General features: G+C 34.5%; 1 protein-coding gene across 1 annotated transcript; it reads right to left on the bottom strand.

Moving 5' to 3' along the window:
• Nucleotides 1-2,337: 2,337 nt before the first annotated feature.
• On the bottom strand, nt 2,338-20,541 carry LOC122402985. The gene is made up of 4 exons (XM_043406240.1): nt 19,692-20,541; nt 12,021-12,265; nt 10,299-10,449; nt 2,338-8,204 (listed from the first exon to the last, which is right to left on the bottom strand). The coding sequence occupies exons 1-4, from the start codon at nt 19,822-19,824 to the stop codon at nt 5,428-5,430; spliced, it is 3,306 nt and encodes a 1,101-aa protein (XP_043262175.1). The 5' UTR covers nt 19,825-20,541; the 3' UTR covers nt 2,338-5,427.
• Between the last annotated feature and the right edge of the window lie 70 nt (nt 20,542-20,611).

Raw genomic sequence — 20,611 nt, 5'->3', positions numbered from 1 at the left:
TAACGGTTCTCCTAGCCACGCATACACTCCTTACAGATTATACCTCTTGTTTCATAGTTGTTCCGATATATAGGCATAATGTATAAAAAATCTTTTAAATGTTTCATATAAATCTTAGGACGAATTAAATTTTATATAAAAAAAATTATATAAACTTTTTCTCTATCTTCTCTAGAAAAGAAAACATTAAATGAAATCTTATACATTACATGCTTACTTAAATCGCATTGAAAACGAATACCACAAATGTTTTAGAATAATGTGCAAAATGTGATTGCGATTTTCGCTAAGACAAATTGAAAACTCGTTTCTAACAAGGAAAAGTTGGAATGGTACCAGGTTTTGGGTTAGGTTTTACTTTGAGATATTATTAAAGTTATTACAGGTACTTATTTTCAGAAATAGAACTATGTTCACCACTAGTTAACGTGTCGTGAGTGATGAGGTCTTTGCCTGCAAGTTCCGAACTTCTTCTGCTCTGCTGGTTCGAACCCTGCTTGAACTTTTTTTTTTTATTTTTTCAATCATACTTTAATCGTACACTAAATATGACATTATATTTTTGTCTGACCTTCGAATATTTTTTTTTAAAGTTAAATTTAACCGATTACATTTAACATATGTTATTTTCAATGTACGAAGTACATGAATCTGGATGGTACTTTTCACAAAAACAGTCAAAACATAAAAATTTCAAGCACCACGTACATTTACTGAAAGTTTTGTTTTCACAGAAATTACAAAATTTTGTATTTAACTCTGATGGAAAGGCCGCTTCATTTACATTGATAAAATGTGAACGATTTTCGGATAGTCGTACCTTGTAGCTCGTACTTTTTACCTTATACTTCAGGTAAAAAGGGATATAGCTGGGAAAAACAGTTTTATGACATTACCTGCTAACTTATGTTACTGTTCTACAATGAAACGCTATGTTTTGTACCTTTAAAAATATTCGACTATGTGCTTTTAAAATTTAAGATACAACCCATACTTTGTATTAAACTGGCAAACGGGATCACTTTTCCTTTGTTTCTAGTTAGTTCTATTTAGTTCGTCATAACCAATTGATACGGTTATTTCAAAACAATCGAGGAAAATCATTATTAATTAATTTCTGCAATTATTAATTCTACTGTTTTGTTTATGTTATAAAAGTAAGAACTCTTCTTATTGAAAAATACCACAGCGTGCACAATACTGGTAAAGAGTGGAATCTCATTTTAATTTATTAATTTTCAATCTTAAAGTATTTTGATTTTCAAAAATCGTATTAATAATATACATATGTGTGCTCATACATGGGAATAAAAAAAAATGTCTTTTTTTTCAATAATTAAAATATGATCAGGAGGTCTTAAAACGTGTATTTCCGTAAAATAAATTTTACAAAATTTTTTTTTCATTATGGGTACTTTGCTTATGTGCGCCTACATAGGTCGGAAAGTAAAAATGCCTGGCCAGTCGAGAATCCAAATCGTATGCCGTTGACGGGAGGTCGGATTTCAGTTGTTTAGAGCGAGAAGGCAAATGTGAGCCTTGCTCTCTCGACTCCCACGAGGCGATCCGAAATTACTTCGGGCAGCTTCGGAGAATCGAGAAAGAGGGCATGCGTCAGTTTGCCTTTGTCGACTTTCCGAAACTCCACGAGCTCACGTACGCGTATCTGGCATGTGTGCGTGTGCACCCGGCGGTGCTTTTCTGGCATCTCTGCGAATGACATAAATGACATTCACTTTCACAACCAGTGACGTCAGACGGAGCCCTAGGTGCACAAGTGTGCAGTCTTTCGTTATTGGTTAATAGCTATTTAACAACACATGGAATGGTTATAATAGTTATTCTTGAATATTGTCAGGAGCCTTCACTATAGAATTAAACTTTAAAAGTTCATAAATTAATCCCAGGGGAAGAGTAATTAGTAAATTATCGAGCAGTGATTTATTACAATGGCGGACGAATCTACCGCCATCTACGGCAGAACGCCCAAGCTCCGACGCTAGATGGCGACCCAAACACAATAGATCGAAAATGTTTCATTTACGCGTGATCTGGTGTAGTGTGTGGACGTGTTACGAAAAGCTCCCGGTACTCTGAGGACTCCCGGCATCACTGATGAGTGATGACTTGCCTCCTATCAACATCTGTGTAGTTTGTTGTGTGTCTTCGCCCCATAAGGAATTTCGGTCGGGAGTGATAGAAAACTGTCCACAATGAAGTTCATCGGTAAAACAGGGAAGCCACACCGCCAAAATAAGAAATTTCTCTGTCTCGAAGTTTGCAATTAGGATCCGCTTGAAAGTGTTTTCTAGTGCATTCGTAGTCATGCTTTTAAAAGTTTAATGATACTTGTGTTGCATCATTCAGGGACTTAAAACTGTTTGTAATGTGCACGAAGAAATAGAAACTTTTCAAGTAGATCCTACAGAAGTACCTAATTATTATTTTGCACTTCGTTATTTAAGAAAAATGTTTATTATATTTTTATTCTATCGTAGAAGGTCGTTTCCTTAAATTGACAGTTAAAGGATCGAAATGCTCTAGTATTAATAAATGTTATATTTACAACATTTTACATATGTCAGAGAATAAATTTTTAGAACTTTTATCATTTTATGAAAAAAATGAATTCAAGTATAAAAAATTGAATGTAATATAGACGCACACACACGTACATGTATATACATATAGTACTTCTTAACTTACTATATTTATTCTGTTAGTAAGTACAGTATTAAAAAATTTTTGACATTTACTTTTTAGACTCGTTTAAAATGTGCATTGAAATGCGTTTTCCATGAAATCTTTTACTTTGTCAGATCTTTATATAATAAAAATCAACAGGTATGAATAGAAATAATAATATACACATAGTATTATTGAAATTATAGATCTACGCGAAATATCCTTGGGTATTTTCTTTGACTTAACACTGGATAACCAATACCAAGGATTATGTATCGTCTTTCCACGAGATGAAGGCACAGCATGTTTATATCCCCACTCTTGCTGCAGTCCGCTGATTGGCTGTCACCGATCTTCGTTACAGTTTCCGACCAATAACGAGTCAGCTGACAACAACAGGAGTGGGGATGTAAATACTGTGCCTTCTTCTCATGGAAGAACGGTACGTAAACCGTATTATTTTAAGCATTTCCTTAGTATAATAATTTCAACATTTCGTTTAGGGCACCGAAGTACATTTTTCCTGTTTCTTTGACATAAATTAATGCTAACTAAACCCGATGTTTAGCTCAGACGTATGGCTCAAGTAAGCTAACGTAGATCAGTGGCCGGCAACCTGGATTTTTTATGGAACTCGCGTTTGTCAAATACTGAAGCATAGAGCAATCTTCATATTTTTTATTGTATAATAAAAGGGACAAAAAAGGGATTTATCATCTTATGTAAAGAAGACTGTTCATTTCGTAAATTTGCATCGTATCAATATATCATCCACTAAGAAAGGTTATGTTCAAAAGCGCCCTCTGTGCATTCTTAATGAAAAGATTGCCGACCTCTGACACTAATGATTCCGGTGTATACTGAATTCTACTCTCGCTTAGTCATAATTAATTACTAACGTTTGTAAAAACTGTAAAATGTTGTTTAATCTTTAGTACTGTTAAGTAACATAAGAACATTTTTGTTTTCGATTATCCGTACCCAGCTGAACGTTTTATAAGTAAATATATTTAACTGGCCTCTATTTACGATGAAACCATATTTCTATTTCGTAAATTTGTTCTACATTGAAAAATACATTCACGTTTAAACCGATGTAATTGCACTTTGATTGTTTAGAATATGTGATTTAAACGATTTAATTTAATAGTTGCAATCTCGTATATACATGTAAGATTATTCAAGGGTCTATCGTGGAGGTAATTATCATTACCAATATCAGTCTAAGGGGTATCAAACTAGATATTGTTACAAGGTACTCGAAATTTAACAGATTTTTTTGTCGTACGATGGTTCGTCTGTTCGCATTAGCTTTTTATTCAACTTTTCGTTTAATTATCGCACTGAGGTATGCACACAGTCTTGTGAATAAACTAAATATGTATAGGGTCATACTCAAACAGATTACCAAGCAATCAAATTAAAAAGAGCACCTATTTTATTCCGCACTAAAGACCACCCAAGAATTTGCTAGAACTTGTCGCAAAATTCTATTGCGAAGAAAACACGATTGCAACTTGGAAAAGAACGCTTTGCATTCCGGTTAAATTTCCTGCTTTTGCCTCATGTTACCCTGATACTGTCAACTTTACATTTACGTAAAATATAACTTAACAAATTTCCGAACGTCGTAAAACCGTTTCTGTAAAAATTTATATTTTTACAATTTTCAAGCAATTCGAATATTTTGTACACCTTTTTGCCTCGCATTAAGTTAGTGCCGATCACGTTCTATAAGCATCACCTAATATCAAGAATCTTGGTTCCAAAAATCTCACATTCTGAGCGAAAAATTGTTAGTTAATCGTTAATAGTTTTACACATCATGTGGTTGTAAACTTTTAAAGCTCGACGATGCTTAATCTCTAAATGTTTGTTATTTGGACACGTGTATGATATTTTTGGGACGCTTCCTAAATATGTAGTACGCTTATAACATGCATACCCTTCTGTTTTAAACGTTTAACTAGCAGTGGTTCCTATTAAAAGAATAAGGGTAATGTACAGGTAAATAACGTTTAAAAGAGTCGTGAACACTATGATAAGAACGTATGCTTAACCCCTTGCCTTACGATTCAATTTCCAACTGTGCGTGCCAAAAGCGACGCCAAGGTTTGGCCCGGTAGACTTATCACGTCTCTGAGACGTCATTGTAAGCTAAGGGGTTAAAAGGGTATACACGGAATATGTACGATTCTTGATACGTATGATACTTAATAATACTGTACTATCTTATAAAGATGCAATTTATGTATAATACAAATTCTAATAATGATAATTTTTAAAACAAGAAACTCATTGAGAAATAAATACAATTTACAGTAAACGCTGTCATCGAAACATCAAAATCATGTTTTCAAACACGAGCCAGTCTTTTAAAAGAATTGAAGAAGATACTAAATAAAATTTTCTTTCGACTAGTTCAAGAACAGATCTATTCAAGATGAGCATATGTATGTATATAATAGCGATCGACAGTTGATTCGTCCATGCGATAAAGGTTGAGTACAGTGTATCATAATTGTTCTTCGAGTTCACCATATTGAATTCCTGTTGCCGATTACAACGTCTCCCTTCCTTCTCCTTATCTTTTCAAACAATTTCGAAGGGTAAGATGATAACAGTCTGTTACAATTGGAGCTACGATTCGTTCATTAGTATTCCAATATCGAATTTTAGATTCGAGAACATTATCAATGAACAACTTTTACGTCTTTTTCTGTTTCTTCTCTTGATTCGTTCTCATCGATTCTGTTCTTTATCTTGTACAAACGTCCATTGATCAAGTTTCTTCAAACCAGTATCCGATACTTCTTGTTTCGCATCTGAATCATCGGTTCCTTTCGACTCGCTAGGTTTGTATTCGGAGACATAAATGATTTGTTTATCGGTGTTTCCCTTCTTATTACATTTAGCAATGTCCGTTCTTCTAGGAGGGACCGGAGGCTTCTTATTAGAAGCAGTCTTTCCATTCGATGTCATTTTTATTTCACTTTGTATAGACTTCTTATCCTTGCTTCTCATTGCTGAATGTGTTTCGCTGTTCTCATTCCCATCGTCCTGAGGTTTCTCTCTATCAGTGGACAGTTTGATCTCTGTAATGTAGGTCATCTTTTGCGGCATAGGCGTGTTCGGTAACGGTGGCCGGTTGTCGAAGTCCTGCGGATTGTAATCCATCGATTCACCAACCAGTCCGCTGTCCTCACTGTTCTCACCACTGGATACACTTATATTGTTAATGTTACGACGGTCCTCGCGGTCGAACAAACTTTTGCTGTTCACGGTCACGCCGGAACCGAACTCGTACTCGTCCTCGTCCTCGTCGTTTTCTCGGTCGATTCTTTGACTAGTGGAGACCTCTATCGACGAAGTCTCGCTTACGTTTCCTCTGTGTTTGGGCCCGTACGTGTGGGGTATCGAGTTACCTTCCTCCTCGTCGTGCATCGTTATCGAATCGGAACCGTTACCCTCGGCTAAGTTCGACGAATAGTCTTGCAGAGGTATCGGTGTGGACGATCGTTTCGAAGAAAAAGACTTTTTCTTGCAGGTCTCGTGGCGATTACAATTTTCAGCGCACGCGTGACATCCTCTTTTAACGTTAATCTTCGTCATGGGCTCCTCCTCGACTGCTCTCTTCCCAACGTATGAAATCGACTCGTCCTCTTTCCAGTTTTTGAAACGGAACAGGTCGTGCTTGGGAGATTCCAAGCTCGGTGATTTCTCGGAATACATTTCAAAATGTTTTAAAGCTTTGCTGAAATCTTTGTTCAGCGCTCTCTCCTCCTCATCAGAGGAATGTTCATCTACAGTCACGACGTTATCGTTATCAAAATCATCTGGTAGTGGCGTTTCTTGCTTGAACTTCAACTCCACCTCTTCGACCGTAGGACTTTTAACAACAGTGCCATCGTTGACGATTCTAGCCAGTGAATTATCCTCATCCGGATTGAACATTCGTTCCGCGCGAATGAATTCCTCCGTGGGTCTCTTGCTCAGAGGAAGATTATAGAGCTCGACGCTCTCCTCTTTAGCATCTGGATTATCGCTCTTCAGTTTAATCTCTACAGCGGACGTGGACCGTTTCAGAGAGTCGTTGCTCTTTTTCCGGATTCTCGACCTCTTTGACCTGTCGTCCGGGTCCTGCGTCTTGCGCCAGACGACGTCTTCCAAAGTGCCCCACTCGTTGGACTTCTTGAGCAACCGTCTGTCGAAGGTGTCCATTTGATCCAGCTTGGTCAGATCCTCCGTAGACTCGTTGATATCCTCAGGTGGAAGGGGTGCTTTGCGCTTTTTCGTCCCAGTGTCCGTCATGTCCAGACTCTGAGCTCTCTCCAGAGTAGTCGATGTTCTGCATTCGTACTTGGACAGGTCCCCCAAGCTCGCTGCCTTTCTGTACACGTCGTCCTCATCGTCCTCGTCGTCGTTCGTCTCTGGTATGGGGGTTCGATGGATCGTGATGTCAGCCGAGTTTAATTCAATGGTCGTGAAACTGTTCTGTATCTCGCTGTCCGTGTCGGACTCAGAGTGTCTTCCGTCGATCATTTCCATCTTCTGTTCCCTGCGCGAATCAATTTTCTCTGGTCTGCAATCGGTCACAGACTCCGTGTAATCGGTGATTCTATTTATTTCGTCCTCCTTCTTCGACAGTAGTGAATCCTTCTTGGCAGACGAGGCCTGCTCAACCTCGTAACTGTTACCTTTGGGCGGAGGAGGAGCTTTCCTTTTGTTCTTTTGTACATTCTTCGAGTCCTCCGTCTCCACAGGTTCGATATTCTTCTGAACGTTTAACAGCTCCGAGCTATTTTTGCGATTCCTACGCGCGGCCATAGCTGCATTGTGCACCTCTGTTGGCACTTCTGAGGGAATGTGAATCGATTCCACTTCTTTTCCAGCTTTGTCCAACGCGTCGACACCACGTGTGTCGTTCCTCGCTTTGGGGACGTTTGATCCTTGGGAATTCTGTCGATGCTGAGCTTCTTCCTTCTTGTCGCTAACCACTGAAGCTCTATTTGCGTTTGATACGTGCTTCTCTGTGTCCATCTTCTTCGAGTTTCTTCTTTCAAGGTTCGTGTTGTGCTCGTTTTGATTCTCGATACGATGAACCGTGCCGTCAAGAGCAGGCAGAACCTTGATACCGAACTTCTGATGGTTACCCCTAGACTCCTCGTGGCGTTTTTCAAACGTTTGGCTACTCGGTGTAGATTTTGATGATTTCAAAGTGGAATTCATCGTGGAGTAATTCGAACTGATGGATTCGTTAGGATCGACAATAAAAAGCCTTTTTGCAACGATTTTTGATTGGGAGAGTTCTGGAATCGATTGACTTCTGTACAGGGGGTGGCAAATTCTTGCGGCGCTAGGCCCAACGCTCTTCTTTAATAGAGTGGTAGGTTTTGATCCGCTCCCGCCACTTTCCACTTCGAGTTTCACATCGTATGGCGAGGCGTAACTTAGAATCGTTAGGGCGTCCTCGTATACCATATTTCGAAAACTTATTTTCACGCTGGCTATACGATCTCCTGTAATCATATATCAATTACTGTAATAATCATATTAATTATTCTGTGATAAAGTAATGTATAAAATTTTTAATTCTATTCATTTTTTCGATGTTAAAGACAATGGAAGTATACAAAATATAACTATCACTGTATAAATGCATACAAATTTAGTATGTACGACCATAATTATTCTATTAATTTCTTCAATGTTAAAGACAAAATATACAAGGTGTTAGACGACCCATGGGAAAAATTTTAATGGAAGATTCTAGAGGCAAAAATAAGACGAAAATCAAGAATACTAATTTGTTGATGGAGGCTTTGTTAAAAAGTTATTAATGTTTAAAGTTCCGCACATAATGAATTTTTTTCTTGAAAGTGGGTAGGATTTCGGGGGTAGGTCTATTTACCAAAAATTATTGTAATTAACCCCCGCAATAGAAAATAATTTTTCCAGAACGATTTGAAATTTTTTAATTTTTTCGAAAAATTTCATACATTCTCGAAATTTTTTCTCGAAAGTGAGTAAGATTTCGGGGGTACGTCTAATGGCCAACAATTATTATAATTGACCCCCACAATAGAAAATAATTTTTCCAGAACGATTTGAAATTTTTTAATTTTTTCGACAAATTTCATACCTTCTCGAATTTTTTTCTAGAAAGAGGGTAGGATTTCGAGAGTATGTCTAATGACCAATAATAATTGTAATTGAGCCCCGAAATAGAAAATAATTTTTCTAGAACGATTTGAAATTTTTCAATTTTTTCGAAAAATTTCATACCTTCTTGAATTTTTTTCTCGAAGATGGGTTGGATTTCAAGAGTATGTCTAATGAGTAAGAATGATTGTAATTAACCCCCGCAATAGAAAATAATTTTTTCAGAACGATTTGAAATTTTTTAATTTTTTCGAAAAATTTCATACATTCTCGAAATTTTTTCTCGAAAGTGAGTAAGATTTCGGGGGTACGTCTAATGGCCAAAAATTATTATAATTGACCCCCACAATAGAAAATAATTATTCCAGAACGATTTGAAATTTTTTAATTTTTTCGACAAATTTCATACCTTCTCGAATTTTTTTCTAGAAAGAGGGTAGGATTTCGAGAGTATGTCTAATGACCAATAATAATTGTAATTGAGCCCCGAAATAGAAAATAATTTTTCTAGAACGATTTGAAATTTTTCAATTTTTTCGAAAAATTTCATACCTTCTTGAATTTTTTTCTCGAAGATGGGTTGGATTTCAAGAGTATGTCTAATGAGTAAGAATGATTGTAATTAACCCCCGCAATAGAAAATAATTTTTCCAGAACGATTTGAAATTTTTTAATTTTTTCGAAAAATTTCATACATTCTCGAAATTTTTTCTCGAAAGTGAGTAAGATTTCGGGGGTACGTCTAATGGCCAAAAATTATTATAATTGACCCCCACAATAGAAAATAATTTTTCCAGAACGATTTGAAATTTTTTAATTTTTTCGACTTTCATACCTTCTCGAATTTTTTTCTAGAAAGAGGGTTGGATTTCGAGAGTATGTCTAATGACCAATAATAATTGTAATTGAGCCCCGAAATAGAAAATAATTTTTCTAGAACGATTTGAAATGTTTCAATTTTTTCGAAAAATTTCATACCTTCTTGAATTTTTTTCTCGAAAGTGAGTAGAATTTCAGGAGTATGTGTATTCGCCAAAAATTATTGTAATTGAGCCTCGCAGCCGATAATAAATTTTCCAGAACGATTTGAAATTTTTTAATTTTTTCGAAAAATTTCATACATTCTCGAATTTTTTTCTCGAAAGTGGGTAGGATTTCGAAAGTATGTGTAATGACCAACAATGATTGTAATTGACCCCTGCAACCGAAAATAATTTTTTCAGAATTATTTGAAATTTTTCAATTTAATTTTTTAATAACGTTTTAACAAAGCCTCAGTCAAGAAATTGATATTACATTATCATAATTGATACATTAAAATTTTTCCCAGTCATCGTTAAATAAATAAATACGAATCTAGTATGCACAACCATAACTATTCTATTGAACTTCTTCCATGTTAAATACAACAAATACAAAATGTAACTATCTTTAAATAAATAAATACGAACCTGGATGTATTCGTCTAGATTCTGATGCAGGTCCACGGTGCAAGAGGTCTTTAACAAAGATCCCCTCTCTCATGTTACCGCAAATATTAAATCCCAGTCCTGTGAAATCTCGACTTTTTAAGCTGACTACATTAACCTTCGTGGCTTTCGGCTGTACAAAAGAAATTTACTGGCTATACAACTGAAATCGACACGAAATTCATATACCCTCGCGTTACAACGAAATCGAATTTTCATATTTTTAAAATCAAGAATTAATCGGTACTTTTTTTAAAAGAGGTTTAGATACGAATTTAGAAACAGTTTAACGTATGAAATTGAAGCAATTTGCTTCGCCGCGCAGAGGTTGTCTTTGGGATTCGGCTCATACGCCATGGACTTCCTCTTCGACAAGAAATATAAAGGCACGTATCAAACATGGCTACATTAACTGTACGCGTGTCCAAATTTGGTTATGTTCAATACCTTGTACGTTCAGAATATTGAAATGAAATTTCATAAACGTGTCGGTTTCTTTTCAAAAATATTACAACGTTTTAAAGTTTCATGGAAAGGCGAATATAATTATAGTTAGGGGAAAAAGTGGACAGATGATGAAAAAGGATATCAATGAAATTCTGTATTTACGGACTGAGACAATTCGACTTATTAAAAATTTTATATATATAGGAATGAAATTTTAAACGAGTCAAATGAAATTGTTTAACGATCTTTCATTTTAAATGAGTCAAATGATATTGTTTAACGATTTTTCATTTTAAATGAATCAAATGAAATTTTTCAACGATTTCTAATTTTAAATGAATGAAATGAAATTGTTTAACGATTTCTCATTTTAAATAAATGAAATGAAATTGTTTCATGATTTCTCACTTTAAATGAATCAAATGAAATTGTTTAACGATTTCTCATTTTAAACGAGTCAAATGAAATTGTTTAACGATTTTTCATTTTAAATGAGTGAAATGAAATTGTTTCATGATTTCTCATTTTAAATGAGCGAAATGAAATTGTTTCATGATTTATCACTTTAAATGAATCAAATGAAATTGTTTAACGATTTCTCATTTTAAATAGGTCAAATGACATTGTTTAACGATTTTTCATTTTAAATGAGTGAAATGAAATTGTTTCATGATTTCTCACTTTAAATGAATCAAATGAAATTGTTTAACGATTTCTCATTTTAAACGAGTCAAATGAAATTGTTTAACGATTTTTCATTTTAAATGAGCGAAATGAAATTGTTTCATGATTTCTCATTTTAAATGAATCAAATGAAATTGTTTAACGATTTGTCATTTTAAATGAGTCAAATTGGCTCAGTCCGTAAATCCAGTGTTAATATACATTTTAAATGTTATTTAAATAATCTATATACTATAAAGATAAATGTTAATTATAGCTTACGCCTGTAATTATGATGGTACAGTAGTTAAATTTCATTGATATCCTTTTTCATCATCTGTCCACTTACATTTATCCTTAACTGGTTCTGAAGAAACCACGACACTTTATGAAATTAAATGAAAAAAACTACGATAAGACAAAGTATTACAAAAGTTACTGGTAGTTTCAGAAATACGTGAAATAAAAAAAGATGCAATACGGTAGCCTTATAATCAGCGTAGAAGAGTAAGAGGCTATAATAGTGTAGCATTTAAATTGTAGAGAAGGTGAAACCACGATATGATTTAGAAATATTGACAAGAAAGCACTTACTCCAAGGCAAGAATCATCGAGAGTTTTTCTCTTATCATTGCGGTTGGTTGATCCCAGGCCCAAGGACGTCCAAGAAGTAGACCATCGCACAGAATCTTTACCTGGAGTGTCACCAGGTGTTACAGACACCGGTCCTTCTCGAGTTCGATTGATCGACGTCGCAGTCACATCCTTGAAACAAGGATTATCGAAGGCGTAGGCCTCTTCGACAATTTCTGGGTCCGTCACTAATACCAAATGCTTTCCTGAAAGATTTTAATTTACAATATTACTAATTAAACATAAAAAAAAATATTTCTCGTCTATATTACGTTGGATCATTCCACAATAATTTTTCCAGAACGATTTGAAATTTTTTAATTTCGTCTAAAAATTTCATACTTTCTCGAATTTTTTTCTCAAAAATGCGCAAGATTTCGTGGGTATGTCTATTCACCAAAAATTATTGTAATTTACCCCCGCAACCGAAAATAATTTTTCCAGAACGATTTGAAATTTTTTAATTTCGTCTAAAAATTTCATACATTCTCGAATTTTTTTCTCAAAAATGCGCAAGATTTCGTGGGTATGTCTATTCACCAAAAATTATTGTAATTTACCCCCGCAACCGAAAATAATTTTTCCAGAACGATTTGAAATTATTTAATTTCGTCTAAAAATTTCATACATTCTCGAATTTTTTTCTCAAAAATGCGCAGGATTTCGTGGATATGTCTATTCATAAAAAATTATTGTAATTTACCCCCGCAACCGAAAATAATTTTTCCAGAACGATTGGAAATTATTTAATTTCGTCTAAAAATTTCATACCTTCTTGAATTTTTTTCTAGAAAGTAGGTAGGATTTCGGGGGTATGTCTAATGACCAAAAATAATTGTAGATGACCCCCGCAACCGAAAATAATTTTTCCAAAACGATTTGAATATTTTAATTTCGTCTAAAAATTTCATACATTCTCGAATTTTTTTCTCAAAAATGCGCAGGATTTCGTGGATATGTCTATTCATAAAAAATTATTGTAATTTACCCCCGCAACCGAAAATAATTTTTCCAGAACGATTTGAAATTTTTTAATTTCGTCTAAAAATGTCAAACTTTCTCGAATTTTTTTCTCAAAAATGCGCAGGATTTCGTGGGTATGTCTATTCACCAAAAATTATTGTAATTTACCCCCGCAACCGAAAATAATTTTTCCAGAACGATTTGAAATTTTTTAATTTCGTCTAAAAATTTCATACCTTCTTGAATTTTTTTCTCGAAAGTGGGTAGAATTTCGAGAGTATATCTGATGACCAAAAATAATTGTAATTGACCCCCGCAACCGAAAATAATTTTTCCAGAACGATTGGAAATTATTTAATTTCGTCTAAAAATTTCATACCTTCTTGAATTTTTTTCTAGAAAGTGGGCAGGATTTCGAGAGTATGTCTAATAACCAAAAATGATTGTAATTGACCCCCGCAACCGAAAATAATTTTTCCAGAACGATTGGAAATTATTTAATTTCGTCTAAAAATTTCATACCTTCTTGAATTTTTTTCTAGAAAGTGGGCAGGATTTCGAGAGTATATCTAATGACCAAAAATAATTGTAAGTGACCCCCGCAACCGAAAATAATTTTTCCAAAACGATTTGAATATTTTAATTTCGTCTAAAAATTTCATACTTTCTCGAATTTTTTTCTCAAAAATGCGCAAGATTTCGTGGGTATGTCTATTCACCAAAAATTATTGTAATTTACCCCCGCAACCGAAAATAATTTTTCCAGAACGATTTGAAATTTTTTAATTTCGTCTAAAAATTTCATACCTTCTTGAATTTTTTTCTCGAAAGTGGGTAGAATTTCGAGAGTATATCTGATGACCAAAAATAATTGTAATTGACCCCCGCAACCGAAAATAATTTTTCCAGAACGATTGGAAATTATTTAATTTCGTCTAAAAATTTCATACCTTCTTGAATTTTTTTCTAGAAAGTGGGCAGGATTTCGAGAGTATGTCTAATAACCAAAAATGATTGTAATTGACCCCCGCAACCGAAAATAATTTTTCCAGAACGATTGGAAATTATTTAATTTCGTCTAAAAATTTCATACCTTCTTGAATTTTTTTCTAGAAAGTGGGCAGGATTTCGAGAGTATATCTAATGACCAAAAATAATTGTAAGTGACCCCCGCAACCGAAAATAATTTTTCCAAAACGATTTGAATATTTTAATTTCGTCTAAAAATTTCATACTTTCTCGAATTTTTTTCTCAAAAATGCGCAAGATTTCGTGGGTATGTCTATTCACCAAAAATTATTGTAATTTACCCCCGCAACCGAAAATAATTTTTCCAGAACGATTTGAAATTTTTTAATTTCGTCTAAAAATTTCATACTTTCTCGAATTTTTTTCTCAAAAATGCGCAGTATTTCGTGGGTATGTCTATTCACCAAAAATTATTGTAATTTACCCCCGCAACCGAAAATAATTTTCCTAGAACGATTTGAAATTTTTTAATTTTGTCTAAAAATTTCATACCTTCTTGAATTTTTTTCTCGAAAGTGGGTAGAATTTCGAGAGTATATCTAATGACCAAAAATAATTGTAATTGACCCCCGCAACCGAAACTAATTTTTCCAGAACGATTTGAAATTTTTTAATTTTGTCGAAAAATTTCATACCTTCTCGAATTTTTTTCTCGAAAGTGGGTAGGATTTCGAGAGTATATCTAATGACCAAAAATAATTGCAATTGACCCCCGCAACCGAAAATAATTTTTCCAGAACGATTTGAAATTTTTGAATTTAATTGTTAATAACTTTTTAACGAAGCCTCCATTAACAAATTGGTATTCATTATTTTCGTCTTATTTTGGCCTCTAGAATCCCTCATTAAAATTTTTCCCAAGGTTGGCCGAATACCCTGTACAGTTTATAATATGTTTAATTTGTATTATAGTTATACTGCAGTGTTTTAGAAAATAGGAAAAATTTCACTTCGTTCGAAAACTCACGCATCTTAGACATTTAATGTGTGTTTTTTACTTTCTAAGGACTTTCACGGGCCGCAATTTTTAAATATTTTCTACTATATTTTAATATAAATGGTAACCTCCATTTTCGTAACAACTATTAATCGACTATTTTAATCGTTATTCTATCTTGTATATTACAGTTTTAAATAAGATACTTTAATAAATAAAAACTCAATATATTTTTAAAAAATTCTAACACATTAAGTTTTATTTTTTTCTTTAGTATATATTTCGATAAATTTAAAATTATCGACTCTGAAATAAAATAATATAACAGTATTTTAGCGAAACGCGTTCGAAATTGTTTTGGTTCGTTGATGCCAGTCGGTGCTTGAAGTATTTGATTCCGTTTACTTGTGCTCATTTATGGTTACGTTTTACGTACAGATGAGCCTTAATAAGCGCCATGAAAGTTAAGTTCTTGGCGAGAGGAAAGCAGAGAGTCAAGTGTATCTGCACGAATAATTCTACGATATTCTCGTATGAATTATATAAGACGTAGAAGAAATATTATTTATGAAAATACGTTATGCAACAAAAATCAAAATCTTATATATCTAAGTTATGGGAAAGCTGTAGGAATGTTACGAAGGATCGTGAAAATCGTTTCTAACGCAAGACACATTAGCTTCCTTATTATGTAGTTTATGTCATCATAAACGGTGACATCACCCTACAGATTTACACTTATTTACTATGTTCGAGAAGATACCTTTGCACGTAACAAGAATTACAAACATTTCATTCTTCCAAAGTGCAATTATTTTCTTTATTGAACAATTTACCTGTTACAAATTTAATAAATTAAATAACAAAATTTAGATATCTGATATACAGGGTGTTCGGCCACCTCTAGCAAAAATTTTAATGAGCGATAGTAGAGGCCAAAATAAGACGAAAATCAAGAATACTAATTTGTTGGTGGAAACTTCGTTAAAAAGTTATTAACGTTTAAAGTGCCGCTCTTACTGAATTTTTTTCTCGAAAATGCGCAAGATTTCGGGGGTATGTCTATTCACGAAAAATGACTGTAATTGAACCCTACAACCAAAAATAATTTTTCCACAACGATTTGCAATTTTTTAATTTTCTCGAATAATTTCACACCTTCTCTATTTTTTTTCTCGAAAGTGGGCAGGATTTCGTGGGTATGTCTAATGACAAAAACTGATTGTAATTGACCCCCGCAACCGAAAATAATTTTTCCACAACGATTTGCAATTTTTTTTCTCCGTTCAAAAATTTAGGCACCTAATTGGATTTTCAGTAAGGAATTTTTTTCTCGAAAGTGCGTACGATCTCGGAGGTATGTGTAATGATAAAAAATGATTGTAATTGATCCCCGCAACCGAAAATAATTTTTTTTAAACGATTTGAAAAATTTTTTTTCGCCGAAAAATTTCAGCACCTACTCGATTTTTTTTCTCGAAAGTAGATAGGATTTCGGAGGTATGTGTACTCACCAAAAATGATTGTAGTTGACCCCCGCAACCGAAAATAATTTTTCCAGAACGATTTGAAATTTTTGAATTTAATTGTTAATAACTTTTTAACGAAGCTTCCATCAACAAATTAGTATTCTTGATTTTCGTCTTATTTTGGCCTCTACTATCGCTCATTAAAATTTTTGCTAGAGGTGGCCGAACACCCTGTATAATATACAGGATGTTCGGTTAACCATGGGAAAAATTTTAATGGGAGGTTCAAGAGGCCAAAATAAGACGAAAATCAAGAATATCAATTTCTTGACTGAGGCTTCGTTAAAAAGTTATTAACAATTAAATTACAAAATTTCAAATCGTTCTGGAAAAATTATTTTTTATTGCGGGGGCCAATTACAATCATTATTGGTCATTAGCCATACCCCCGAAATCCTAGGCAATTACGAGAACAAAATTCGAGAAGGTATGAAATTTTACGAGAAAATTAAAAAATTTCAAATCGTTCTGGAAAAATTATTTTCGGTTGTGGGGGTTAATTACAATCATTTTTGGTCATTAGACATACCCCCGAATTCCTAGGCAATTTCGAGAAAAAAATTCGAGAAGGTATGAAATTTTTAGACGAAATTAAAAAATTTCAAATCTTACTAAAAAAATTATATTTAGTTACAGGGGTCAATTATAAGCAGTTTTGGTCATTAAACATACTCTTGAAATCCTACCTACTTTCGAGAAAAAAATTCAGGAAGGTATGAAATTTTTCGACGAAATTAAAAAATTTCAAATCGTTTTGGAAAAATTATTTTCGGTTGCGGGGGTCAATTACAATCATTTTTGGTGAATGAACATACCCCCGAAATTCTGCGCATTTTCGAGAAAAAAATTCAGTTCGGGTGGAACTTTAAATATTAATAACTTTTTAACGAAGCCTCCATCAACAAATTGGTATTCTTGATTTTCGTCTTATTTTGGCCTCTAGAATACCTCATTAAAATTTTTCCCAGGGTTGGCTGAACACCCTGTATATGTATCTATTAATCTTGAGATCTATTAAAATACATTGAGAAAAACTAAAATAATTCTACTAAATCTCTTTTAAATGTAATAGAGCCACTTCAGGTCACAGATTTCTTCAGGTATTTTTCTTAGATAACAAACATAATCGTCGACACATGTATTATTTTCTATCGTATTCCAATATCAACAAACTTATCAATTTCATTTTTTCATTCACTTGGAATCTCGGTTATAAGAGTTACGTCACAATCGTTTGCTTCTTTTCAAAACAATACTATTGGTTACGCTCTTCAGTCATCCGCGATAAGAACACGTGTCTCGTGGACGAGATTTTCAACATGAATTTTACAGACAACCTTCGAAAGGCAGGCGATAATTTTTGTCTGTTCGTTTCAAGGTTTTAATTACTATGACAATTTCAATATCTTTGTCGTTTTACTTCCTTATCTTTTCGTTTTCGTTATTTATTATGCTAATTGCAACTTTGGTGCGTTTAGATAACGCTTTAGGACGGTGCATAACTTTTTAAATCTATTTGCATAAAAAATACTCAATATTAATAACAAATAATAGAAATTTACAGTTAGATTAATTGCTTTTGCACTAAATATTTTTAATCTTGATAAAATATTTATTAATCGTGTTTTTATTGTCTCAAGATCCATTTAGACAGAATTTTATTTCCTTATTTATAGTCGAATTTGTTCTAAAAAGACACAGAATATTGTATTTTGGCTTTTTTGCACATTTAATTTACAATTTACAATTAGCAAATTATCGACAATAAAATAATTAAAATTACTACTAATTATCTTATTTATCAATGATTTTATTTATTTTATTTATCTACGAATTTATTTATTTTATTTATTCCAAAAAGACACAGAACATTGTATTCTGGCATTCCCACAAATTTAATTTACATTTCCTACAAACAAACAATTAAAATGAGCCAATAAGATAGTTAAAATTACTAATAGTTTTATTTTCCTCATAAAAAAAAATAAATGTAGGTCAAAATGTGCAATTCAAATAGTTTTATCGCTCTACACCCAGGGTACAAATGTACAATGTACACATGCAATTCAAATTACGTTTTTTTAACCTACACCGTCGCAATTGCACAACAGTCGCGTGCAATCGATGATTACAGAAATCGAAAAAAAAAGAACAACTCTAAACATAAATATACCAATTTTTATTTTCGAATCGAAAATCGTTCTAATATTTCTCCCATTTTCAGGGAAAACATCACCGATCGAATGCATCGCTGTGTATATTCGTCGTTCCACATTGCATTACTGTGCAACGGAGTAACGATAAGAGTCATCATCCTGAACCAAGGGAGATGGAACACATTTTCCGTTGGATATATTTTGTGTTTTAGATCGTAAACATCATTCCGCGAATAGCGATTCCAATGTACTTTCATGTACCATCGTGTCTCTCAAGCGGCACTCCAAGGTCTACCTTTTGCGTGTGGATATAGGCATCAATTGCGACGCAATAGCGAAAAGGATTGTACGGGAACGATAACGAATGCTGTGCCTTTTCCGTGCTAATTTACTTTTCACATAGAAATCCGTCGCCTATAAGTTCACACAAACGATTTCGTTAACGAGTCTCCGAAAATACGCGATCCGTCGTTTCAATTTTTTCCTTCGCATTCTCGGCCGTGTGTGCCATTTTGAATTACAGGATGTTTCGCAGCATAACGAGACAGGCGAATTCCTTGCATAATTATATTATGCCAGTCCACCGCTTCGTAACAGAACGTATACCTAATCCGTCAATTGGAAAATGTACAGTTAGTCATCGTTATTTCGGGGATAAAATTTTTATTTTTTTATCATTCGATATATATCTCCCGCTCCGGAGAAGTTATAGAGAAGTCACGCGTAACGATAAATTCCACTTTGTTGCGCAAGAAGTGCCATCAAGCTTATATATATACGCATCTTCTCGAACGCGACAGCGAATAGGTAAGCAGGAGAGACTGTCGTTATCAATGATAAAATACCATTTATTGTTCTTGAGAGCCAACGTCACGTCGCGATAACTTGAACTAGACAACTAGAGCGCGCTCGAGGAATCGAGACCGCGAATCGCGCATCAATCTGTCACCGAGCGTTCCTGATACCACATACCGGCGGCTACGGGCTCGAGGTATTCGTAAAAATACCAGAAACTCACCCTTGTGCTTACGCCACTGTCTGTAAAGGAGTGCAACAACGACCATCAGGAAAATCGTCGTAAGGAAGGTACCGATCACAGCCCCTGCCACGCTTCCTGCTCCGAAACAGGTATCCCGTGGCTCGTCCTCCATTGCTCCTTCTTAAACTCTCCTTCGATGCATGTCCAACTTGCCTGCCGTGGCGTACTCGCGTTTCCTCTTGAAGGAATTTCAAAGCTGAACTGTCGGAGTGACTAGGATCCGCACTGTTCACCGCGACTCCATTCGACGTGCATAAGCAGACATTATTTTCACTTCGCGAGTCGTTGCCCTTTACCGAAGAATCACCACCGCGATTGGAGACCGTCCTACTGCCGTGACACCATGCACGATACTGAGAGAAAGAGAAAGAGAAAGAGAAAGAGAAAGAAAGAGAGAACGGGCCCACGGATCGAGTAAAACAAGTAGCTGCGCAACAGGTGCTTCTGCCCGCGAGGTGGGGGATTCCACCTCTATACAATGTACCGATGGCCAGGGGCAGGAGTGGAACAAGCATGCGAGTAGAATGGGGAAACATGGCATTCCTTAACCGTTTCAGAGCTGACCGTATTTCTGCTACCTAGCCTAGAAGTACTGCGCGAATGCAAACTGTAGGCCTCTGAGAGAACGATTCCTCTATCGATTCAGATGCTTCTCCAAGTAAGTACGTCCGTTACCCGCATGATAACAATTCACTGATTAAACAGTTTAGCATAAAATCTTGTTAATTTGCGCCCGATTATATTTATGGAAATGTCCTTAATTATGGGCAGCTATTTTTTAGGTTATCACTGTGTTGAATGATCGTTACGATTATCGTGAATTATTGATGATTACGTGCTAACAAACCTGATTACTTCAACCGTATCGTAGTACCGTTTTTTACACGACTCCCCCTAAT

The sequence above is a fragment of the Colletes gigas genome, unplaced genomic scaffold (assembly GCF_013123115.1).
Source record: "Colletes gigas isolate AHSC1104 unplaced genomic scaffold, ASM1312311v1 Colletes_gigas_Sc00043, whole genome shotgun sequence".
Taxonomy (NCBI): Eukaryota; Metazoa; Arthropoda; class Insecta; order Hymenoptera; family Colletidae; genus Colletes; species Colletes gigas.
This window is presented reverse-complemented; position numbering and strand designations above follow the sequence as displayed.

Coding starts and splice junctions, on each gene's coding strand:
- LOC122402985 (XM_043406240.1), bottom strand. CDS start 19,824: ATGGAGGACGAGCCACGGGATACCTGTTTCGGAGCAGGAAGCGTGGCA. Junction 12,266..19,691: donor ACAGTGGCGTAAGCACAAGG/GTGAGTTTCTGG, acceptor AAAATCTTTCAG/GAAAGCATTTGGTATTAGTG. Junction 10,450..12,020: donor TCGATGATTCTTGCCTTGGA/GTAAGTGCTTTC, acceptor TCTTTTGTACAG/CCGAAAGCCACGAAGGTTAA.